General features: G+C 49.3%; 3 protein-coding genes across 9 annotated transcripts in view; 2 read left to right on the top strand and 1 right to left on the bottom strand.

The window, feature by feature from the left end:
• Positions 1-4,241, top strand: part of RAB43 (RAB43, member RAS oncogene family) — a 33,722-nt gene extending 29,481 nt beyond the window's left edge. For 2 of the 4 annotated variants that reach the window (XM_084989655.1, XM_021069416.2), the window contains exon 3: positions 758-4,241. In XM_084989655.1, coding sequence (XP_084845781.1) covers positions 758-1,008 — 251 coding nt within the window. In that variant the 3' untranslated portion in view covers positions 1,009-4,241. Of the gene's footprint in view, positions 1-710 lie in introns of all 4 variants that reach the window. The other 2 variants (XM_084989657.1, XM_084989656.1) reach the window with 1 other exon arrangement.
• A 1,465-nt stretch (positions 4,242-5,706) lies between these two features.
• Positions 5,707-8,449, bottom strand: GP9 (glycoprotein IX platelet). Of its 3 annotated transcripts, none has more exons than XM_021068317.2 (3): positions 8,376-8,449; positions 7,493-7,608; positions 5,707-7,407 (listed from the first exon to the last, which is right to left on the bottom strand). In XM_021068317.2, exon 3 carries the CDS (start codon positions 7,381-7,383, stop codon positions 6,862-6,864), a length of 522 nt encoding a protein of 173 aa, XP_020923976.2. In that variant the 5' UTR covers positions 7,384-7,407; positions 7,493-7,608; positions 8,376-8,449; the 3' UTR covers positions 5,707-6,861.
• Positions 7,070-24,877, top strand: part of CFAP92 (cilia and flagella associated protein 92 (putative)) — a 141,059-nt gene continuing 123,251 nt past the window's right edge. For both annotated transcript variants that reach the window (XM_084989583.1, XM_084989580.1), the window contains exons 1-2: positions 7,070-7,390; positions 12,974-13,143. The gene's annotated coding sequence lies outside the window, so the exon portion shown is untranslated. The remainder of the gene's footprint in view (positions 7,391-12,973; positions 13,144-24,877) is intronic.

Genomic DNA, 24,877 nt, shown 5'->3' with positions numbered 1-24,877 from the left:
GCACCATTTCAGGTTACCAAAGAAATTTTAGATCTTTATAGATCTATTTTTTGATCTTTTTTTTTTTTCTATTTTTTTAAGTTTGTTCTTTCTACATTACTAAGTCACTTAGAGGCTTTAAAAAGTTATTCTAGAAATTGGGCCAAAAAGTAGCTGACCAGATTATTTAGAACATAATGAACATCTCACACCTCATAGACGAGGCAAAGGATTGCTCTCAGGAGCAGCTGTCGTCTGCTTTTATTATCAGAAAAGCAAAATAAAACCCATGATCTTACAGAAAACAGGAGAGAATAAATAATAAACATAATAACAAAATTTTAGCAAAAAATTTAGCAGTGCCAGGTTTCTTTAACTTGGCCATTTATGGAGTGCTGCTAGGTGCCAGCCCACCTTCACTGTGTCATTTAATCCCTAAGCCGCTGAAGGTGTCGTCCTCGATGAGGAGGCTGAGACCAGAGGTGAACTGAATTACCCAAGGGTCACACAGCAGGTGACAGGAAGCTGACATCTGTAGCCAGGTTTCCTTTCAGCTCTGAGTGCCCTGTGCTTTTCATCAAACTGTACTGTTTCTGTTTCTTAGGAAGAAGCGACACAGGATAGAGGCCTCTGGCAAAGATAAGGGAAGAGATAAGATGAGGGGCTGAAGGATGGGGTGAGAGTGTTAAAATTCGGCCTCCCGGGCACTGTGTTTATCTGTTTATCTGTAGCTGCACCTGCCTGGCGCCCTGGCCTCACTTCCCCTGCTTCCTCCCAGGGAACAAGTCGGACCTCAGCGAGCTGCGGGAAGTGCCGCTAGCCGAGGCACAGAGCCTGGCAGAGCACTATGACATCCTGTGCGCCATCGAGACGTCGGCCAAGGACTCAAGCAACGTGGAGGAGGCCTTCGTGAGGGTGGCCACGGAGCTGGTCATGAGGCATGGGGGCCCTCTGCTCAGCGAGAAGGGCACTGACCATATCCAGCTGGACAGCAAGGATGTCGGAGAGACCTGGGGCTGTGGGTGCTGACCGGGCGCAGGGCAGGCAGGCGGGGCCCCACCTGCTCTTGCCCTCTGGCCTCTACGCCCAGCCCCCCAGAGCTGGCCCTCCAGGGCACCAGCCGGATAAAGTCCTGGAATTATCCATCCTGTGGCCTGGATGGTTGATGGGAAGGCTTCCCTCCAGGACAGAAGAAGCAGGACTTCTCCTGCAGGAGACCCATTGGCACAGGGTAGGATGTGGGTCCCATCCCGCAGCCAGCGGCTGTCGGCACGCTTCGCATCCCAGGACTGGCTGGAGCCTGCCGGCATGGGCCTCACCCACCCCACGTGCCCTCTTTCTGACCATTTCACACCTGAGGCTGCGGCATTTGTCGCTTTCCAGGAATGTGGCTGGTGCCCTGGGTCCCCGGGTCATTCCAGCCAGAGCCCTGGGCCCAGCAGACTTGGTTCCTGAGCACAGGCCCAGGGGGGCCCTGGCTCCCCCCTTTCTTCACTGCCAGCCCTCAGTTCACAGGCGCCCTGCAGCTCGGCTCCTGCCTCACGTTTTCCATGTAGCTTCTCATTTTCACTGGCATAATTGTGGGTCACAGCCCACAGCTGAGTGCAGACCATCTGTTGGCTTGAGCCCAAAGTTGTGCCATTGAGGTTGCAAAACCAGCTAGTCCTTTAGCTCTGGCTCTCAGAAGCTTGAGGTAGGAGGGGAGTGTGGACATTTAGGGAAGAGGAAGAGCTTGTACTCCCAAGGCCTGGGGCCGAGAGGGGCCCTCAGGTTGCCCACTCTCACCTCTACCTGCAGACTCCCAGTCAATGTTTGAGTTTCCCAGATGGAGGAGGTGAGGCTTTGCAGTCCTGGGTCTGGCCAGTTCATGCCCCTGGCCACCCACCCTCAGTGGCCTCCAAGTACACTGGGCACTAGGGCGGGACAGCAGGGCCGCAGGGTCACTGCTGCAGCTCAGAGACCGGGGCTGGGCGGTGGCAGGTGGTCCTCCTACACCAATCCCAGGCTCTCCTCCTCTGCCAGGTTCAGTCCCTCAGACCTCCCTTGTGGGGCCCCAGAAAATAAACTGCTCTTGGAGCCAAGGATGAGGCCTCACCAGAGAGAACCAGCCCAGAGGCAGCCGCACAGCCTTCCTGGCCAGCACTTTGTCTGGCTGACCCCCTTTCAGGTAGGCCTGGCTGCAGAGCAGGAAGCCAGACGTTGCACAGCAGCCCCAGGAGGTGGGGTTGGATGGGGCTGGTGGCTCCCTTCCAGCCAGGACACAGCCTTGGAACCGCTGAGCCTGGTTCTGGAGGGGTGGGATGCTGACCTGCTTGGGCCAGGAGCTTCTGGGCAGAGTCTGCCTTGAAGGGATCAGCCTCCTGGGGGCGGGGAGTGAAGTAGGGACTGGGAGTAAGAAGGCTGCGTGGCTGTCGTCCTCTGTGGCCTCGCTGATGGGATGGGCCCCGTCCTTCCACCTGCACAGTAGAAAGTGCCTGCACTGGGGGGTTGCCCAGAGGGGGCCCCTTCAGGCCAAGGTCAGAGGTCCTCCAGCCCCAGGGCCTCTCTGCTGGGGGCTCATGCTTGGGCAGAGCTCAGCTTTCAGCCTAGGCTCCAGCTGGAAGACCAGGCTCAGGAAGACCACTTGCAGAGAGCTGCTGCTGGGGGCAGGAGGTACAGGCAGGAAACATGGGTGCTGGCCCTACCTGCTGACCCCGGGCCTCAGGGCTGGGCATGGCCTTCAGTTGCATCTCAGGGCTTCTGGAAAGAGGCAGGCCCTCCCCGCCTCCTTCAGAGGGAGCCCTGGGCATGGTCACAGCAGTGGGCAGCTGACTGGTGACAGGGTTCGTTTGCCACCTTGGACCTCGAGCCATCCCCCTGTGCCCTGAATCCCAGCACAGGGTTACTTGCAAGGAAAGGAGCCCCTCACTGTGGCCCCTTCCTCATCCAGAACCAAGGTAACATCGCTTCCCTCCCTGCCACCTTCACAGTCCCAAGATGTCAGAGCCTAGGACCTCGGGATCTCCTGCTACCCATCCTCTGCATGGAGCAGCCTCGCTCTCAGAGTGTAGCCTAGAACTCGGGTCACCTTGGGCTCCCTGCTTTTACTCCCTACCCTACCACCATGCCCCCTGCCCCTTCCCCCACGCGGGCCCCATCCCCTCACCTGGACATCTGATTGACCTTGGCCTGGGCTTCCATGGCTCCAAGCACCCTCCTGCTGTGGTCAGAGGCTGCTGTGAGAGGTCCCTTGTGGTCCCTCCCCAACTCTGACACCTTCCAGGGTTGATGTGCCCTCAGGCAGTTGTCTAAGGCCTCCAAAGCTCCACAGGCTTCTCCAGCACCTTCTGCTCCCAGGAGCCCTCTGTCTAGGCCGACCCTTCTGTGCTTCCCCTGTTTATTGACCCTGCCCTTGTATTCGTGTCCCTTAGAGCCCCAAGAATGACCAGCTGACAGCTGAGGACTGGCCCCAGCTAGTCCCCAGCTCATCATGCCCTCTGGCAAGGAGTTCCAACCCCACCATCTGCCTGCCTACCTGCCTGCGAGGTTCCTGGTTCTGCAGAAAGGCTTGCCCTGCCCCAGCCTCAGACCCAGGCTAGTGCTCAAGGTGTGCTGGCCAGGGGGGGCTGGTCACCTCTGAGCCTTAGTACCCTGTCAAATGGGGACTTGGACTTGGGTAAGAGAAAATGGGGATGTGTAAGACAACACAGGCAGCCTCGTCTGCCCCCTCTCCCAGCCAGAGGAGAGTGGCTTAATCTCCTTTGTTTATAAGTTACCCAGGAACAGGAGCAGTGGGGGAAGGAGGGCCAGGAAGTGTCCCAGCCACCAGACTGGAGGAGGGGTCTGTGGCCTGGGCTGAAGGGGGACCGGAGGGGCAGGTGTTTTACACTCACAGGAGGAGGAGCTGGCGGGCAAGGAATAGGGATCCTGACTCCTGAGCCAGAAGGTGGAGTGGGGGTGGGGGTGTGAGGTGCCCCAGGGACACGGGCCCCAGCAGGCGTGGAGCTGGAGGAAGCTCCTAATTCATATTGAATTCAGTTCCCTCCACTCTGGGGGGCTGCCGGGCCGGGGCCTCAGGGACCTCTGACCCTGCACCTGGACAGGGGTGGGGAGGGCCTCAGCGCAAGGATGCCGTTGCATTTGGGTTTTTCACATTGCCTATTTATGAATATATGAATCTTTATATCAAATCTATTTTTTAAAACATGGAAACGTTGCCTTTATGGAGACTTCGCAGAGCCAGAGCGTACACATTCCTAAACCATTAAACGTTTCTGTAATGAGCCAATGGCCCCAGACTGGTTTTCTCAGCTTGGAGCCCAGAGCATGCCGAGGGGCCTCCTCTCTACAAATGTGTCACCCTCCTGGATGGCTTCCCCTGACTGGCCCCCAGGCCTGCCCACTGCCCATTGCTTGGAGCCCCGTTGAGACCCTCCCTCTGTTCAGACCCATGAGGGGATCCCCACCCCCACCTCCTACCATGAAGAAGCAATCAGGGCCTCAGGGATACCTGTGAACTTCTCTGGGCCCCAGGCTCCTTCAGCTGGCTTTATGTTGGGGAGGTGGTTGGGGACCAAGCCCAGTATCCCTCATGCATCTCCATGCCTGGGAGGGATGTGTTGCCAGCCCTCTACCCTTGATTTTTTTCAGGTGCGCCAACATGCCCAGGGCTGGGAGTCTGTTCGTGTGCCCTGTGGTCCTGGGCAGGCAGGCTATTATTCCAAGTCAGGACCTGAGATGCCCTGGCAGGTCTGGGTTGTTCCCCTATACCGCCCCCCCCAACACACATATCGCCCCGACCAGCGTGGGGCGCGGAGCCAGGCACACAGTAGGCTCAAGGAGCTGCTGAGTGCCTGGATCAGGGCCCTGATCCCAAAGTCCACGAATCCATAGCCCCCCAAAATAATAGGGGGTCTCTGCTGATGGGGAGGGCATGGCCCCCATCTGTCCCTCCTGCTCAGGACAGACTGACACTGGGGGGTCAGACCAACCTCCACTCTAACCCCAGGTCTCCCTGGACTGGCTAGTGACCCTGGACGAGATATTTCTCTGTCAGAGCCTAGTTTCCTCATGTGGGACACCAGCTCCTGTGCTGCCCGCCTCCCTTCCTGGGAAGCCCCAGGGTGCATGTTAAAGTGTGTGCATGTGCATGTGTGTGCGGTGGCAGGGGTGTATGTGTCTGTAAACTTAAGGGCTGGGGCAGTGTCTCCTGTTTCTCACTGCAAGAGTCAGGAAGTCCTGGAGCCTGGATGTTCCAGATGGGCTGCTCTCCAGGCACCTGCCACCATCTTTGCAGGGACGAGAAAGTCCTGCTGTATGAATGGCCTGCTCTCCCTGAAGGCAAGGAGACCTTGGAAGAAAAGCCCATCCCCAGGCCAGTCTGAGCCAGGCTCCCACGACCCCAGGAGCTCGGACCCGGGCGAGGCTGTCCCTCCCTTGCCTCTGCCCACCCCAGGGGACTGCCCAGACCTGAGTAAACTCAGAGGGCACCAGGCCCACTCCTGGACTCTGAGATGGGATACCAAGGCCGGGGCCCAGAGGACCTGCCTGTGCCTGTGAAGTGACTATGGGCCTGGGCCTGAGTGCCCCTCCACATGGTCCAGAAAGACAGTACCTCCTCACCCAGTTTGCAGAAAAAGACCCCTTTGTGTGGCTTCATGCAGGGCCTCCCACATACTAAGTGCCCTGCAAGTGGATGCCAGATGATTCATTCCTAAGGCAGAAACCAAACTCTCAGCCTGTGGACTATTCTTGTCAATTAATATGTTTTTATTTGTTGAAGTATATTTTAAAAAAATTAAATTTAGTTGCCAATACTTGAATAATTCAGAGATTCTATGTAAAAATCTAGTTTCCCAGCCTCTCTGGAGAAATGGAACACTAGGCACCTGGTGCACCTCTCCACATGGCAACATTCAGCTGGGCCGCCAGGTGGAAGGCAGGCACTGTGGCTTCTCAAGTCCCTACCACTCCCTCTGTTCACCTGCCCCAAGTTTGGGCTCCTCTTCCAGCCTCACCTCTATGGGCCAGTGACCTCCAGTGCTGCTCTGTGTCCCTTTGGCCTTCCTGTGTCACCCTCTGACCCACAGGTCTGTCACTTGGCCCTCCTTGAGAGGGGGACCTTGGTATAATTGATTTGGTTGTTATCTGATATGGTGGGGAAAAGTATTACTGAACTGCTGGCACCAGATTCTTCTCTCTTGTTTGGAGATTTGGGTGACTTTTTTTGGGGGTAGGGGAGAGCTCAGACCTTGAGGGTGTCTGACCCTAGCACGAAGAGGGGGGGCTGCTTCCACAGGAAAGGGAGGAATTTGTTGTTTTGTTTCTGGGGAAGAGTGCAGAGGAGGAAAAGGAGAGAGAGAGAGAGAGCAGAAGATGACAAAAGATGGGGTGCCCTCATGGCCAGAACAGAGAGTCAAAGGCCATTTGGGAAACAGTGATGTGCCTTCCAAGGCCTGTCTGTCACAGAGACAGGTATAGCCCATCGCCTTCCACTTGGGGTCCATGCGTCCTCTCTGCTCACTGCTGTGTCTGAAGACAAGGTTTCCTGGAGCTTGGAGAGGGGCTGGATGTTGACTGGAGGTTGGTCTGGGCTGCGAGAGGCCATGTAGGAAGCAGATGCTGCCCCTTTGAGAGGGTATCCCAGGACCCAGTCTCCCAGGACCCGCAGGCGCAGGGGAAGGGCTAGGAGTGTCCAGAGATTGTGGAACTGCAGGTGCCTGGAGAGGGGCGTGGAGGTGGGACAAATCATGGTACTAGGAACTTGGAGCGGGTGCACAACAGAGAAGCCCCAACTGAGGGACGCTGGTTTCCAGAAGGAGCCAGGCTCCGGTGCTAATGGGAAACCCATCTCTGAGCTGCCGGTTTATTTTGGGCTCCGGGGGCGGTAGCACCGCCCAGGGCCTAGACGGTGCACAGCAGGCCCGCCAGCAGAGCCAGGCCCAGCGCGGCCACGACGGCCAGCGCCACGTCCAACCACGGCCCACCCGGGGACGCCCAGGACGCCCGGAGACTCCAGCCGCAGGCTCCCAGCTCCGAGCCGCTGAGCTGGCTGAGCGCGCGGCCGGAGGCGTGGCCGGGGCTCGCACAGCGCACGCGCGGCAGCTCCCCCGGGGCGCGGTCCCGCAGCCAGAGGCGCAAGTACGTGAGGCCGCAGTCGCAGTGCCAGGGGTTGTTCGCCAGTTGGAGGGTCTGCAGCTGGAGCATGTGGTCGAAGGCGCCGGGCGGCACGGAGCGCAGGCTGTTGTTGGCCAGCAGGAGGTGGCGCGTGTGGGCCGGCAGGGCGGGCAGGGCCGCGAGTCCCTGGCTCTGGCAGTCCACCTCCAGCCCCATGGTGCCCAGGGTGCGGCAGCTACAGGCGGCCGGGCAGTCCTCGGCCGCCTGAACGGCCGTCCAGAGCAGCAACAGGGCCGCCCAGGCGGGCATCGGGCAGGTGGGCTGCGGGGACAACTGGTAGTGAGATGGGGTGGTAGTACTGGGGCCTGCACCCTATCCTGAGGATGCGTGGGACCCGACCGGACAAAGGACCACTCACCTCCCTCTCAGGCCTCGGCTTCTCCTCCGGGAGGTGGGCGGTGGGGACAGGGAAGTGAAGCACGACGACCCAGGCCAGCTGATCCTCCCCGGAAGCTCAGAAGGCAGGACGCTCAGCTGTGTTGGGGGCAGGGGGTGGGGCTTAGTCCCTTCTTGGGACAGGGGAGGGCCCTGCTGTCCCCTAGCAGAGACCCCAACCCCTGCTCAGGGGTGGGGGGAGCAGATGCCTGCTAAATGATCAGAGCCCTGGCCCTAGCCTCTGCCCCCAGAGCCCGGGAAGGGTCTGAAGAGGGTCTCCCAGGCTGTGCCCAGTCCCCACCCCCAGCACCTAAGTCAGGGTCTGGCAGATGGTGTTCATGCCACAGACCACACAGCTTGGCCAGGGCAGAGAGTTCACATGGTCCCTGGTGTAGACAGTCGCTGGGTGAGGATGTGGAAAGGACATAGGGATGGGTACCCAGAAGAGGCTCCACCTGGAAAGCAAGGCTCTCCCTTAAGTTGGAAATCTGAGGCCCAGAGAGGGAGAGTGACTTGTGCATGGCTGCCCAGAGACCAAGCACTCAATCTCAAGAGCCTGGCTCTGCCAGGTTCACTGCCTTTCCTCTGGGACTCAGTGGGGGCTGTTTCCCCTGCTGCAGACAAACTCCCCCTCCAGGGCCTGGCTTGGGGCAGGCTTCCAATGAGTTGGTTGAATAAACTAATCAATCTTGTCACAGAGCAAATACCCCCCACTCCCATCCTCTCTAGGGGAATGAAGGAGGGACAGAGGCTGGACTTGCCTGCTGGCTTCCTTCCTGCAGGACCTGGATCTGCTCCCCGCCTCCCACCCCTGGGAGGCCCTCCTACCGTGTAGGAGGTGGTGCTGGGAGATGAGGGCCACTTACCTGGCAGGCCTGCTGTTGGGCACCCCTTTCTGTGTCCTGAACTATTCTGGCTGAGGGTGCAGTGGCTGCTCTATGTGGTGCAGCAGATGGTGGCTCCTGCCTGAGTGGGAGGAAGGAAATGATGAAAATAGCCTGGCTTATCCAGCATGCAGCCCCGGCGGGCCTATCTCCAGGAGCTGGTCCTGAGGCGTCCTGGGGCCTTGTGCACAGAACCACAGGTCAGCCCCCATTTACGGAGGCGGGGGTCCCACTGTACCCCAGTGCCTCCATGAGTCTCACTACAGGATGTGTGGGAAAACCCTGTCCCAGGAGGTGGAGGAGGCTTCCAAGAGGAGGGGGGGTCCGTTGCATTTTCAGTGCCTTTTAACACTTCCTGATCCTTCTTTTTTTGTTTTGTTTGTTTTTTTAGGGCAGCACCCTCGACTTATGGAGGTTCTCAGGCTACGGGTCGAATCAAAGCTGTAGCCGAAGGCCTACGCCACAGCCACAGCAATGCCAGATCCAAGCTGCTGCTGCAATCTACACCACAGCTCACAGCAACACTGGATCCTTAACCCACTGAGCGAGGCCAGGGATCAAACCTGTGTCCTCATGGATACCGATCAGATTCGTTTCCCCTGAGCCACAACAGGAACTCCTAATTCAATTATAGGAGTTAAAATCAAGCCTAACAGTAAAATATTATAATTATGAAGATGAAGCATTAATATATTCATTTTATTATGTTATAAAGTGTCAATAATATGAAATATTAACTTTGTAAGGTGTTTGCAGAGATGGCAACATTTGCACCTGTGGTGAGGTGGGGGGTTCTGAGGTGTGGGAGCCCCTGGGGAGTAGCAATGCTTTGGGAATAAATAGAAGGGGTTCTAGCAACCAAAGGGCCCAGGAAAGGAGCCCAGAGTGGCAGCTGCAGAGGAGAGGAAGGGGACCCCTGGCCATCCCCCTGGTCAGGGCCAGTGTCGGCCACAGATGTCAAACCTGAGAAGAGGGTCTCAGGTCCCCAGTCTGGGGGGTTCTAAACCCCCTAAAACTCAGAGGGTTCAGGCTGGAAAGTGCAACTGAAGCCCAGTGTGGCCATGCCACCAGCTGAGGGGACACCGGACTGTGAGCAGGGCCAGGTATCACCCCAGCCTGGGAGGAGGGGGAAGCCTGCACATCTTCCCACTGATCCTTATTCCTGTAGTAGGTGGCAGTAGTGGGGGTCACAGTGGCCAGGCAGAGGTCAAGGGCAGGGGGCAAGGGCGCTTTACCCCCTCACCCAGACCCCAGGAGCATTCCTCACATGTAGAACAGAGAGCGGGTGTCTGTCCTGCAGGGCACGGAGCTGACCTCATTCATGTGTGTGTTTATCACCTGCTTCTCCCATGGAGTGCGCCCTGGAGAGCTGCAGCCTTCTTAGCCTCTCGGTGGCCCTGTCTCAGTGCTGGGCCAGCACTTGCACATCCCGCAGCAGGGAGCTGTGCCACTGCCTGTGTGAGCCAATGAATGGCTGCGCTACAAAGGGTTCATTCCATCAGCAGTTGAGACCTATCCTCCTTAGTCTGACCCTCACTGCACAGGGTACCTCCTAGTGTACCTGCCACAGCAGCACTGCCAGCAGCCCTCTGCTCTCAGAACACCTGCCATTTCCTTTGTTAAATACCCAGAGGTGTGTGTTACAGTGTTGCTAATGGGAGCAAAAAATGGGAACCAAAGGGAGACATACTGGCACTTGTCAGCTTGGAATACCATACAGATATCCCACACAATGAAGTAAAACTCTTAAGAATTATACTGAAGGAATTTCTACTTGGTATAGCTGAGTGACAAGAGTAGACTGCATGCAAGTGTAAGATAATACCGCTTTGGTAAAACAAATTGTGATAAACATCCCTTGCCTAGGACTGCTGGAGAGTGTGGGTGCTTATCTCCTGTCATAGTGCACCTCTTTGTGGAAAAACTGGACTGTGCAGATGAGTAGGAAGAAGACAGCAAAAATTATCTTCACCCCCAACACCCAGCAAGACTATCTGTTATTTCTTTGCTGCGGGTATCATTTTCTTACCCAAATAGGGCCACAGGCGGCCCATGTTCTTCGAAACCTCCTTTCCCACCCATGGATACACCTGCCTATCATCAGCACTCACGGCTGCACTCTGGACACACATTTATTCAGGGATCCTGGGCATCAGGGCCTGACCTGCTCTCCTTATCTCTCGCAACAGGCCTTTTTGGGGGCAGAGTGGGGGCAGCCAGCCGGGTTTCCGAGGGGCTGCTCCTTCCAGGGCTGCTGGAACTGGCTGGCCTGGCTGATCACACATCCCTGCTCCTGCCTCATCAGGACCCTTGCTAAGTCACCTCCCTTCCTGCCTGTAAACATGTCTGTAAACATGCTCAGGACCCCTTATTCTGGCATGTGTGTGTGTGTGTGTGTCCTTCCTTCCCACCTGCTATAGGGCAAGGGGTCCTGCTCCTGTAGGAATTCCTAGAACTAGCCCCCACCACCCCTCAGCCTGACCTCAAGGCTGTGCCTGTGCTTTGTTTTACGGCACAGCTGCCCCTAACAGATGGCGGCTTTCCAGGAGGCCAGTCTGAACATGGGGGCCCTCAGATGCAGAGAGCCTTCTACAGCTGGTGGCAGAAGAGGAAGCCAGAGGTGCAGTGGAAGGGGACATTGAGGTGCTTGGGATTGCTGACTTCAGGAGGAAGTGAGCTCTTCCCGGGGCCTTGGGAAGGGGTACAGCCTTGCCCACCCAGAGCCACGTGTCCTCTCTGTCCCAAAGAAGTGAGGGGTGAGAAGAGCTGCTGTCAGCGGTTATGTCTGCTGTGTTATAGCAGCAAGAGGACAGGGTAGGGGGAAAGACTCAGCTCCCAGGCTCTGCCTTCTGCCCCTTCCATGGCCTCAAGGACATGGCCCCTCCTACTCCCTTCCTCTGTCACTGGACCCTTCCCAGCAGATGACAGGTGCCCATCCCAAGTCCACATCTTCTCTCCCCGCCCAAGGCACCGCTTCCTCTTCCTCTTCCACTAGGACTCCTCTTCCAGGGCACTTAGCAGGACCTAAAAATCACCTTATTTTTATGTTTTATATGCCTTTATGAAATGTCTTACTCTGAAAGTCAGAAGAGCAGACCCATTAACTGCTGCTTAGGACACACTTGTGCCTGACACCCAGGAGCAGATGTAACAGCTGTCTGTCACCTTGGAGGACCACATCCCCTTGGGCTCCCACCAATCCACTTCTCTCCAGGATGGCTGCATCCTGGGGCCTGGCTCAGCCTCTGGCTGCAAAAGTTGCCCTCGCTGCTCTCAAAATGCAGTGTCTTCAGGTTAAAATCAGCTCCTTGGCAGGGTCTTCTTTGGCTTCCTCTCCAGCCTCCCTGTCATCGCTGCGTGACAGGAAGTTCAGGGCAGGTCAGCCTCATCACCCCCTGCCCACCACACACCTCTCCAGAGCCCTCTCCTACATTTTACCTGCAGGCTCCACCCTTTCAGATCCACCTAGGGTGTGACTTCCTCCAGGATGCTCTCCTTGACCTGCTCCCCCAGCTGAGTTCGTGGCACTGCTGGTTGCTTGTGTGTCTGTCTCTGAGCCAAGCAGTTCCTCTGGGACTGTCCTGGGCGCTGTTCACAGAGCAGGCCTGACAAAGCTGGGCAAGGCTCTCAGGTGGTTTCAGGTGGTCCATGGCTAGGACAGAAATAATGAGAAAAGCAGGAACAGATCCCCCTCCCCTGATCTAGAGGGGTTTACTATCTTCCTGAAGCAATTTTTCCTTCTCTCAGAAGCAAAGGCAATTAAGAGGTCTATATTGTCATGGAACACTTTTAGCCTGTGTGGCCCTGGGGTGGAGGGTGTTGGGGGGAATGAGTGAACCCCCCAGAAACCCTGCTTGTGAACCTGAGGGTGTTAGTTGCACCACTTGCCCTGCGGTTGGGGATTCCCGTCATTGCTGCCCATCCCCCAGGCACACTGAGCCTAAACAGAGAGGTGTCTGCCTGAGTTGTTGGGGGGAACTCAGAGTCAGCTGTGTCCAGTTTGATCTCAGGCCAAGTGAACCTGGTTAGGACCACAGGACTTCCTACAGGGCCTGCGTGTGTCTGCCCCTTGACTTTTGACATTAGAGGCCCCAAACTCCACTCTAGGAAGATTCTAAAGTGGCCTTTTTATTCTGCGCCTTCGGCCTGTGAGGACGGTGGAGCAGGTGCATGATCCTTCACCTTTTCCTTATCGCCTTTTGCCGCCCCCTCTGCGCAGCCGCAGTGTTATCCTATAAATACCCCAGCCCCTCGCCCCCCGCCCTACCTCGCCCGACGTGGATTTTTGATTAGCTGTCTTGAGTCAGCCCTTCTCTGCTACAAGCCTGGCATCTGGGCGAAGGGCAGACGCAGACGGACCCGGCTGTAGGATCACTCGCTGCGTCTTTACAGGCCCGCGCCTCCATCAGCAAGGCTCTTTGGGTCCTGGCGTCTGAGTCTGTTGTGCAGCGCCAGCCGGCGGTCTGGGCATAGTCCCAGCCTCTCTCGGCCTCAGTGAGCGCGTCTGTAAAATGGGAAAATGAAGCGTGAAACTTGAATGCCGCAGGCGTGGACCTGGCGCTGCTTTCTCGGGCTTCTAGGGCGCAGGGGTGGCCTTCCGCCCCGGAGTCGGAGGGCTTCTGTCTCAGGACCTGCAGCCCCGACACCCGCCTTCCGGCGCTGGTCTCTTCGGCTCAGCACACGCACCTGGTCAGAAGCCAGCCGTCGCTGCATCTTCTGTGAACTTACGTTGGGCGGCCGCCTGTGCAGGGTAGGTAAGGCTGCTTTTTCTAAGCTAACTTGGAACATACACTTTGCTTGTTAAAGTCATTTGCGTACATTTTAAAAAAGTGAGCTGATTCTAAATAAGAGGTAGAGTAGGTAGGAGCACAGGTGGTGGGGAGATAGGGCACCTCCCCAGGGAGGGGAATTGAAGCGAGTCAACACGCCACACCTTGCCTTAGAGTATTAGGTCCTGCTCACCTTTGCTTAGCTATTTCAACGCGTGCCGTCGCCATCTGGTGGCGAGAGTGTGAAACTACAGTATGTTCTTCATGAAGTGCTGAGCTGGGTGGGGAGGCAATTTCAGGGCAAGAGAATGATTTTGTTGCCAGAAGGTGAGAGGGGACCTTAGTTAGAATTTCCCAGAAAACACTTGTAACGAGTTTCAGGCCATCTTAACAATCCCGAAGAAGCCTTTCTAGAAAAAGGCAAAAAGGAGAGTGGTGAATGTGAAAGCTGCTCACAAAGACCTGTTCTATTTTTCCTGAAAGTGGTAGAATTCCTTCTCCGCCCCTGCCCCTCCCCAGCCTCTGCCCACCCAGGGCCAGCTTCAGAGCCTGTGACCAGTGCAGCTGTCCAGAGCCCACTCAGGAAGGCCTTGGGGTTTGGTGCTTTGCATACACTATCCTGAAATTCACGATCATTGCATTGTTCTGAAGTCCAGGGGTTGGTGGAATCTGCACCAAGGACTTGCAGACTTGGCGACACTCTCCGCTTCCTGTCACCTCCCCAACTGCTGGCTGCCTGCCCTCTGACCTTCCAGGCCCCAGCCTGCTCTTGGCCAGGGTGTGCTGTGTCAGCCTGTAGCTGGTGTGGGGCCGGGGGCGGGATCCATCAGGCCTGTCTCTTCCCACAGTATCCCTAGGCCCTTGAATGCTCCTTCAGCCGGCTTTGTGTCTGGACAGCCTTGTCCTCCTTCCAGCCTGCTAGTGGTTACTTTCAGGCTTCTGATGGTTACTTATATACCCAAACACCTGCCAGAGCACTCCCAGAGTAACTTGTGTTCTGAGGAAGTATGGTTTTCATTGGGAAATGTTTGTCTATTGCTGTTACACAACAAATCATTCTCCAAACTAGCAGCTTAAGGCAGTAACATGCATCCATGTATTATGTCCTGGTTTCCATGGGTAGAGACCTTGGGAGTAGCTTAGCCAGGCAGGTCTGGTGCTGGATTATGCAGTCAGGATCTCGGCTGGGGGCTACACTCATCTGAAGACTGGATTGGGGCTGGAGGACATGCTTCTGAGATGTCAACTGGGCTGCTGGCTGGAGGCCTCCCTTCCTTGCTGATCTCCTGTCCCGAGACCTTTTCCGGGGGTGCCTGGGTATCCTCCTGATGGGGGGAGGGAGTAGGTAGCCCAGGCCTTTCAAGCACTGGTGTCCAAGGGCACAGGGTTGGTTCCGCCATTCTCTATTGGAAGTGCATCTCTAAGTCTAGCTCACACTCAAAAGGAAGGGAATTTGGTTTTATACCTCAAAGGGAGAGTATCAAAGACTTTGTAGACATTTATTTTTTAATAACCAGATTTTTTAGTTATTTTTCTTTTTCCGCCACACTTGAGGCATATGGAGGTTCCTGGGATCAAATCTGAGCCACAGCTGTGGCAACACTGGGTCCTTAACCCACTGTGCTGGGCTGAACCAGCACTGCCACAGAGACAAGCTAGATCGTTAACCCACTGTGGCCACAGTGGGAACTCCTCTTTGTAGACATTTTAACAGGAAATTTTCAAATTCAAATTTCCTATTAAAATGGCAAGGGCTCCAACAGGAAAACTCCACAGCTTTCCTGAGAACCATCTACGAAGGGGTCGATTGTTTAGTGGAGCTCCCAGGAGCCTCAAGGGCAGGAAGCTTCTGGGTCGGGGTCACGACTGATTCTCAGGCCCTGTTAGTGGTGAGGGTTTCTCAGGAATTGTGTACTTTCTCTGCTTCTGACTGAAGGAAACCCTGTTTTCCATGATGTCAGCTCCCCAGGCTCCACCATTTCTCCCACCGGGAGATGTGGCCCCAGCCTTCAGCGCAAGGCTGAGGGTTCAGGGAGCGCCTTTCACCAGGGCTGACTCTGCAGAGTTGGCTGGCGGACCTCCTGTATGCGTTCTCCCTTTATTCACTTTTAATGGAGTTTACCTTTTAGATCAGTTTTATCTTTTTTTTTTTTTTTTTTTTTTTTTTTCTATTTCTTGGGCCGCTCCTGCGGCATATGGAGGTTCCCAGGCTAGGGGTCTAATCAGAGCTGTGGCCGCCAGCCTACACCAGAGCCACAGCAACGCAGGATCCGAGCTGCGTCTGCAACCTACACCACAGCTCACGGCAACACCGGATCCTTAACCCACTGAGCGAGGGCAGGGACCGAACCCGCAACCTCATGGTTCCTAGTCGGATTCGTTAACCACTGCGCCACGACGGGAACTCCTAGATCAGTTTTAGATTCACAGCAAAACTGTGTGGAAAGTGCAGAGCTCCCCAACACTTCCCCCCGACTCCCTGGCCATGAACATCGCCCCCCACCCCCAGCATGGTGTGTTTGTTACAGTTGATGAACCTACATGGACACGCCATGAAAATTTCCTAGCCTTTTCACATTGGCTTCTTTCACTTAACAATATGTATTTAAGTTTTCTCTGTGTCCTTTCATGGCTTGGTAGCGCATTTCTTTTTAGCACTGATTAATCTGTCTGAAGTACTACTGTTTGTCCATCCACATACTGAAGGATATCTTAGTTGCTTCCAAGTTTTGGCAGTTATGAATCAAGCTGCTATAAACCACTGTGTGCAGGTTTATATGTGGGCATAGCTTTTCGGCTCATTTGGGTGAATGGCAAGGAGTCCAACTGTTGGATGGTAGGGTAAGAAGACATTTAGTCTTTAAGAAATTGCCAAACTGTCTTCCAAAGTGGCTCTATCACTTGTGGCATTCTACCACAAAGTGGCATTCCATCCACAATGAATTATTGAGCATTCCTATGGCTCCACATCCTTGTCAGCACTTGGTGTTATCGGTGTTTTGGATTTTGGCCATTCTAACAGTTTTGTACTGGTATCTCACTGTTTTAATTTGCATTTCCCCAATGACATACATTGAACATCTCTTCATTTGTGGATTTGCTATCTCTATAGCTTCTTTGGTGGTTTGTTTGCTTAGGGTCTTTGCCCATTAAAAAAAATGATGTTGTCTTACTGAGTATGAGTTCTTCGTATATTTTGAACAGTAGTCCTTCATCAGCGATGTCTTTTGCAAATATTTTATCCCAGACAGTCTTGTCTTCTTGTTCTTTTGACACTGTCTTTCTCAAATCAGAAAACTTTTGCTTTTTTTTTTTTTTTTTTTTTTTTAAGGGCTGCACCCATGGCATATAGAGGTTCCCAGCTGCTGGCCTACACCACAGCCACAGCCACTCTGGATCCAAGCTACGTCTGCGACCTACACCACAGCTCATGGCAACACCGGATCCTTAACCCACTGAGCAAGGCCAGGAATCGAACCCGCAACCTCATGGTTCCTAGTCAGATTCGTTCCTGCTGCGCCACGATGGGAACTCCAGAAAATTTTAATTTTAACAAAGTCCAGCTATTAACTACTTTTTGATGGATCATGACTTTGTTGTATTTAAAAAATCATAGCCATACCAAAGGTTGCCTAGGTTTTCTCCTGTGTTGTATTCTAGGGGGTTTAAAGTTTTTCTTTTCTTTTTTTCTTTTTTTTTGTCTTTTGTCTTTTTGTTGTTGTTGTTGTTGTTGCTATTTCTTGGGCCGCTCCCGCGGCATATGGAGGTTCCCAGGCTAGGGGTCGAATCAGAGCTGTAGCCACCGGCCTACGCCAGAGCCACAGCAACGCAGGATCCGAGCCGCGTCTGCAACCTACACCACAGCTCACGGCAACGCCGGATCGTTAACCCACTGAGCAAGGGCAGGGACCGAACCCGCAACCTCATGGTTCCTAGTTGGATTCGTTAACCACTGCGCCACGACGGGAACTCCTAAAGTTTTTCATTTTACATTTAATGATCCACTTGAGTTAATTTTTATGAAGTGGAAGGTCTGTATGTAATTTTTTAATGTGGGTTTCCAGTTGTTCCTGTGCCATTGGTTGAAAAGATCATGTTTGTATTATATGGTTTTTGTTCCTTTGTCATAAATTAATTGACTCTAGTTGTGTGGATCTACTTATGGGCTTTCTGTTCTGTTCTGCTGATCTCTTTGCCTATTCCTTTGCTCGTTCCTTACGGTCTTGATGACTATTGTTTTGTAATAAGTCTTGAAGCTGGGTACAGTCAGTCCTTTGACTTTGTTCTCCTCTTTCAATACTGAGTTGGCTGCTCTGGGTCTTTTGCCTCTCCATGTAATCCTTGGAATCAGACTATTGATATCTACAAAATAACTTGCTGGAATATTGATTGAAAATACATTGAATGGAGAGACCAACCTGAAGACTGACGTCTTGGTAATACTGACTCTTCCTCCAGGATCATGGAATATGCCTCCATTTATTTAGTTGTTTTGTTCCTTTGATCAGTTTTCTAATGATCCAGATACAGATCTTGTACACATTTATTAGATTCATATATAAATTATTTCATTTTGGGGAGCTGCTAATAAGGTAAATGACATTGTGTTTTGATTTCAAATTTCACTTGTTCATTGGTGGTATATAGAAAAGTGACTTTTGTATATTAACCTTGTATCCTGAATTTTATTATACATAGTTTTTATTCCCCTTTTCATTGACTCTTTTGGATTTCTGCATATATAATTATGTAATCTGCACATAGAAACAGTTTTATTTCTTTCCTCTCAATCTGTATGCCTTTCACTTTTGTTAATTTGGACTGCTATCACAAGGTGCCTTAGACTGGATGGCTTGAACAGTAAATACTCCTTTCTCACATTCTGAAGGCTGAGAGTCTTGAGATGAGGGTGTCAGCATGATCAAGTTCTTGGTAGGGCCCTCCTCCTGGTTGACAGATGGCCATTTTTCTCATTGCAGCCTTACACGGATACAGAGGGAGGAAGCATGCTTTGTGTCCCTTCTCATAAGGGCACTAATCATCCTGAGGGCTGCACCCTTGTGACTCAATCACCTCCCAAATGTCTCATCTCCAAATACCATCATGTTGGAGATGAGGGTTTCAACATATCAACTCTGGGGGGATACAGATATCCAGTCCATAGCACCTTTGATTTTCTTTTCTGGTCTTTTGCACTAGCTTGGACTTGGAGTAAGATGTTGAAAATGAATGCTGAGAGGGGACATATTGCCTTGCTCATAATCTTAATGGAAGTTTCTTGTTTCTCACCATTAAGTTTGATGTTCTTTGTAGATTTTCTATAGATGTTCTTTATCAAATTGAGGAAATCCCCCTCTATTCCTAGTTTCCTGGTAGTTTTTTTTTTTCTTTTTTAGTCACGAATGGATGTTTCTTCAAACAACTTTTCTACTTCTATTGATATGATCGTGTGACTTTTCTTCATTCTGTTGATGTGATGGGTTATATTAGTTGATTTTTAGATGTTGAACCAGCCTTGCATACCTGCAGTAAATACCACTTGGTCATGGTGCATAATTCTTTTTACACATTGTTGGATTAGATTTGCTAATATTTTGTTAAGGATTTTTGCATCTTATTTTTGTACATCTTTTCTTTGTACAGTTTATACAGTATCAGGGTAATACTGGGCTCACAGACTGAGTTAAGAAGTTTTTCTTTTGCTTCTGTCTTCTGGGAGAGATTGTAAAGAATTGAAGAAATTTCTTCCCTAAGTGTTGGGTAGAATTTACCAATGAGCCCATCTGAGCCTGATGTTTTCTCTTTTGGAAGGTTATTAATTACTAATTCAGTTTCTTTAATAGATGTAGGTCTATTCAGATTTCTTCTCATATAAGTTTTGGCATATTGTATCTTTCAAATAATTATTTCATTTCATCTAGTTCAGATTTGTGGGCTTAGAGTTTATAGTATTTGTTTATCATCCTGTCAGTGTCAATGAAATCTATAGCAAGGTTGCCTCTTTGATTTCTAATACTGGAAATTTTTGTCTTCCCTCTTTTTCTTAATTAGCCTGCCTAGAGGCTAACTGATTTTTATTAGTCTTTTCAAAGAATTGGCTTTTGGTGTCATTGATTTTTTTTCCCCCTTCCATTTTCCTGTTTTTAAAAAATTTTATTGATTTCTGCTCTAAGTTTTATTTTTATTGAAGTATATTGATTTAATATATTGTTTCAGGTGTATGTCCTAGTGATTCAATATTTTTGCAGATTATATTTCATTATAGCTTATTATAATAATGGGAATAATTCCCTGGATTATACAGTATATTCTTGTTGCTTATCTTTGTTATTTTATTAATTTATTTAGGCCACTCCTGTGGCATATGGAAGTTCCTAGGGCCACAGTTTGAATCCAAGCCACAGCTGTGACCTATGCCATAACTGTGACACCAGATCCTTATCCTACTGCATTGAGCTGGGAAATCTAACTTGAGCCACTGCAGAGACAATGCTGGATCCTTAATGTGCTATGCCACAGCGGAAATTCCTAGCTTATCTAATTTACATATAGTAGTTTGTATCTAATAATCTAATACCCCTAATTTGTCCTTCCACCTTCCGTCTCCTGTTTGGTAACCACAAGTTTATTTTTTATGTCTGTGAGACTGGATTTGTAATACATTCATTCGTATTATTTTTAAAATTCCACATATAAATGATATATTGTTGTTTTTCTGTCTTATTTCATGAAGCATAGTATTCCCTAGGTCCATCCATGTTGCTGCAAATGGCAGTATTTCATTCTTTTTTATGGTGGAATATTATTTCATTATATATATATATATATATATATATATATATATATATATATACACACACACACACACACATTTGTCTGTTGATGGACATTTAGGTTGCTTCCGTGTCTTGACTATTGTAAATAGTGCTGCTATGAGTACTGGGGTGCATGTATCATTTTGAATTAGTGCTTTCATTGTCTTCAGATAGATATACCCAGGAGTGGAATTGCTAGATCATGTGGTAGTTCTAGTTTTAGTTTTTTGAGGAACCTCTATACTGTTTTCCGCAATAGCTGCACCAGTTTGCATTTCCACCAACAGTATACAAAGGTGCTCCTTTCTTCACATCCTCGCCAGCATTTGTTTTTTGTGGTCTTTTCGGCAATAGCCATTCTAACAGGTGTGAGGTAATATCTCATTGTGGTTTTGATTTGCATTTTTCTAATAATTAGTGATGTTGATCATCTTTTCATGTTTTTTTATGATCATCTATCTTTTTGGAGAAATGTCTGTTTAGACCTTCTGCCTATTCTTTGATTGGTTCATATGTTTTTATTTACAAAACTACATGAGATATTTGTATATTTTGGAGATTAACCCCTTGTCAGTTGCTTCATTTGCAGATTGTCTCCCCTTCTGTGGTGTTTTTTTTTTTTAATCTTCCTTTCTTTTCTTATTTATTTTGTTTAATTTATTTTTTTTTGTCTTTTTGCTATTTCTTGGGCTGCTCCTGCGGCATATGGAGGTTCCCAGGCTAGGGGTCGAATCAGAGCTGTAGCCACAGGCCTACGCCAAGCCACAGCAACGCAGGATCCGAGCCGCGTCTGCAACCTACACCACAGCTCAGGGCAACACCGGATCCTTAACCCACTGAGCAAGGCCAGGGATCCAACCCACAACCTCATGGTTCCTAGTCGGATTTGTTAACCACTGCGCCACGACGGGAACTCCCTGGTTTTTTTTTTTTTTTTTTTTTTTTTTTTTTTAATGTTTCCTTTGCTGTGTAAAAGCTTTTAAATTTAATTAGGTTCCATTTGTTTATTGTTTTTATTGTCATTACTCTAGGAGGTGGATCCAGAAAACATTGCTGTGGTTTATGTCAGAGAGTGTTCTGCCTGTTTTCCTATACTAGTTTTATAGTATCTGGCCTATGTTTAGGTCCTTAATAAATTTTGAGTTTATTTTTGTGTGTGGTGATAGAGAATGTTCTAATTTCATTCTTTTACATGCAGCTGTCTGCTTTTCCAGTACCATTTGTTGAAGAGATTGTCATTCTTCCATTGTATGTTCTTGCCTCCTTTGTCATAGATTGGTTGAACATAGATGCTTGGGTTGATTTCTGGGCTTTCTATCCTGTTGCACTGATCTGTATTTCTGGTTTTGTGCCAGTACCATACTGTTTTGATTACTGTAGCTTTGTAGTATAGTGTGAAGTCAGGGAGCCTGATTCCTCCAGCTCTGTTTTTCTTTCTCAGGATTGCTTTGGCTATTTGTGTTTCCATACATATTTATAATTTTTGTTCTAGTTCTGTGAAAAGTGCCATTTGGTAATTTGATAGGGATTGCATTCGACGTGTAGATGGCCTTGGGTAGTATAATCATTTTGATAATATTGATTCTTCTAACCACAAAGCATGTAATATCCTTCCATCTGTTTGGGTTTTTTGTTTGTTTGTTTGTTTTTGTTTGTTTTTGTTTTTGTCTTTTTAGAGCTGTACCCATGGCATATGGAGCTTCCCAGGCTAGGGCTTAAATCAGAGCTATAGCCACTGGCCTATGCCACAGCCACAGCAAAGTCAGATCCTTAACCCACTGAGTGAGGCCAGGGATCAAACCCATGTCCTCATGGATGCTAGTTGGCTTCGATAACTGCTGAGCCACGATGGGAACTCTGGTTTGTGTCATCTTTGGTTTCTTTTACTAGAGTTTTATAGTCTTCAAAATACTGGTCTTTTGTCTCTTGAGGAAAGTTTATTCCTAGTTATTTTATTCTCTTTGCTGTGATGGTAAATGAGATTGTTTCCTTAATTTCTCATTCTGATCTTTCATTGTTAGTATATAGAAATGCAAGTATTTTGTATCCTGCAACTTTTCTGAATTCATTGATGAGCCCTAAGAGTTTTCTAGTAGTGTCTTGAGGCTTTTCTATGTATACAGTGACAGTTTTACTTATCCTTTTCCAATTTTGATTCTTTTTAAAATTTCTTTTTCTTTTCTGATTGCTCTGGCTAGGACTTCCAAGACCATGTTGAATAGCAGTGGTGAGAGTGGACAGTCTTGTTTTGTTCCTGATATTAGGGGAAAGGCTTTCAGCTTTTCATCATTGAGAATGATGTTAGCTGTGGGCTTGTCATATATGGCTTTTATTATGTTGAGATAGGTTCTCTATATACCCACTCTCTAGAGAGTTTTTAATCAAAAATGGGTGTTGGATATTGTCAACAGCTTTTTCTGCATCTGTTGATATGGTAATAGGAATTTTATTCTTAAGTTTGTTAACATGGTGCATAACATTGATGGATTTGTGGATATTGAAGAATCCTTGCACCCCTGGGATAACAAATACCATTTATTGAAGAGATTCTTCCCCCCTTTGTATATTCTTGCCTCATTATTTTAGATTAATTGGCCATAAGTGCATGGGTTTATTTCTGGGCTCTCTAGTCTGTTACATTGATCTATGTATTTGTTGTGCCAATACCATATTGCTTTGATGACTATAGCTTTGTAGTGTAATCTGAAATCAGGGAGCATGATAACCTCCTAGTCTGTTCTTTCATAAAATTGTTTTGGTTATTTGGAGTCTTTTGTGTTTGCATACAAATTAAAATTTTTTTCTAGTTCTGTGAAAAATGCCATTGGTGTTTTGATAGGGATTGATTGCACTGAACCTGTAGATTTCATTGAGTAATACATTCATTTTAATAATTTCTTCCAATTCATGAACACAGTATATCTTTTCCACGTTTCTCTTGTCTTCACTTTTTTCATCAGTGTCTTAAGAGATTTCTGAGTACAGGTCTTTTTTTTTTTTTTTTTTTTTTTTTTTTTTTTTTTTTGTCTTTTTGCCTTTTCTAGGGCTGCTCCCACATATGGAGGTTCCCAGGCTAGGGGTCTAATCAGAGCTGCAGCTGCCGGCCTCTGCCACAGCCACAGCAATGCCAGATCCGAGCCGCATCTGCGATCTACACCACAGCTCATGGCAATGCCGGATCTTTAACCCACTGAGCAAGGCCAGGAATCGAACCTGCCACCTCATGGTTCCTAGTTGGATTCGTTAACCACTGAGCCATGATGGGAACTCCTGAGTACAGGTCTTTTACCTCCTTAGTTAGATTTATTCCTGGGTATTTTATTCTTTTTGATGTGGCTGTATATATAATTGTTTGCTTAATTTCTCCTTTTGATAGTTCATTGTTAGTTTATAGAACTGCAGCAGATTTCTGTATATTAATTTAGTGTCCTTCCACTTTATCAAATTCATTGAGCTCTAGCATTTTTTTGGTGGTGTCTTTAGGATTTTCCTCTGTATAGCATCCTGTCATCTGCAAACAGTGACGATTTTACCTCTTCCTTTCCAATTTGGATTCCTTTTATTTCTTTTTTTGTCTGATTGCTGTGGCTAGGATTTCCAATACTATGTTGAGTAAAAGTGGTGAAAGTGGGTATTCTTGTGTTGGTTCTGATCTTAGAGGAAACAATGCTTTATGCTTTTCATCATTGTGAATGATTTTAGCTGTGGATTTCTCTTATATGGACTTTACTATGTTGAAGTCCAGACTCATTTTCTGGACAGGCTTTTTCTTTATCATAAATAGATGTTGAATTTTGCCAAAAGTTTTTTTTCTACATCTATTGAGATGATCATGTGATTAAAAAATTTTTTTTCAATTTGTTACTGTGGTGATCACATTGATTTTTTTTGTGTGTGGATATTGAACCATCCTTGCATCCCTGGGATAAATTCCACTTGATGGTGGTATATGATCCTTTTCATGTATTTTTGGGTTCAGTTTGCTAATACGTTGTTGAGGATTTTTACATCTATGTTCATCAGTGATATTGGCCTGTAATTGTCTTTTCTGTGTATGTGTATCTTTGGTTTTGGTATCAAGGTGATGCTGGCTTCATAGACTGAGTTTGGAAGCATTCCTTCCTCTGAAGTATTTTGGAATAGTTTGAGAAGGAAGTTAACTTTTCTCTAAATGTTTGGTAGAACTCTCCTGTGAAACCTTCAGGTCCTGGACTTTTTTTGGGAGTTTTTTTTTTTTTTTCCCTTTTAATTACTGATTTCAGTTTCATCACTGGTAATTAGTTTGTTGATATTCTCTATTTCTTCCTGGTTCAATCTTGGGAACAGGTTCTAGGAACTTGTTCTTTTCTTCTAGGTTGTCCATTTTATTGGTGTATAGTTGTTTGTAGTAATCTCTTATACTCCTTTGTGTTACTGTGGTATAGGTTGTGGCTGCTTTCTTTTCTTTTCTTTTCTTTTTTGGCCATGCCCAAAGCATGCAAAAATTCCTGGGCCAGGGATTGAATGCAAGCCATGCAGTGACAGTGCTGAACCCTGAACTGCTAGGCCACCAGAGGATGCCTCATTTTTCATTTCTGATTTTATTGATTTGGGCCCCCCTTTTCTTTTCCTTTCTTTTCTTTTTTTCCTTTTGTCTTTTTGCTTTTTCTAGGGCCACACCTGCGGCATATGGAGGTTCCCAGGCTAGAGGTCTAATCAGAGCTGTAGCTGCCAAGCCTATGCTACAGCCGCAGCAACATGGGATCCGAGCCGCGCCTGCAACCTACACCACAGCTCACAGCAACGCCAGATCTTTAACCCACTGAGCAAGGCCAGGGGTCAAACATGCAACCTCATGGTTCTTAGTTGGATTCATTAACCACTGAGCCACGATGGGAACCCCCCCCTTTATTTTCTTGAT

Source organism: Sus scrofa, chromosome 13 (genome assembly GCF_054392235.1).
Source record: "Sus scrofa isolate SSC_HxYL_T2T_F1_AM1 chromosome 13, Sscrofa_HxYL_maternal_Yorkshire_Landrace_v2.0, whole genome shotgun sequence".
Taxonomy (NCBI): domain Eukaryota; kingdom Metazoa; phylum Chordata; class Mammalia; order Artiodactyla; family Suidae; genus Sus; species Sus scrofa.
This window is presented reverse-complemented; position numbering and strand designations above follow the sequence as displayed.

What these genes read in the sequence shown, in the direction of transcription:
- GP9 (XM_021068317.2), bottom strand. Translation starts at nt 7,383, where the DNA reads ATGCCCGCCTGGGCGGCCCTGTTGCTGCTCTGGACGGCCGTTCAGGCG.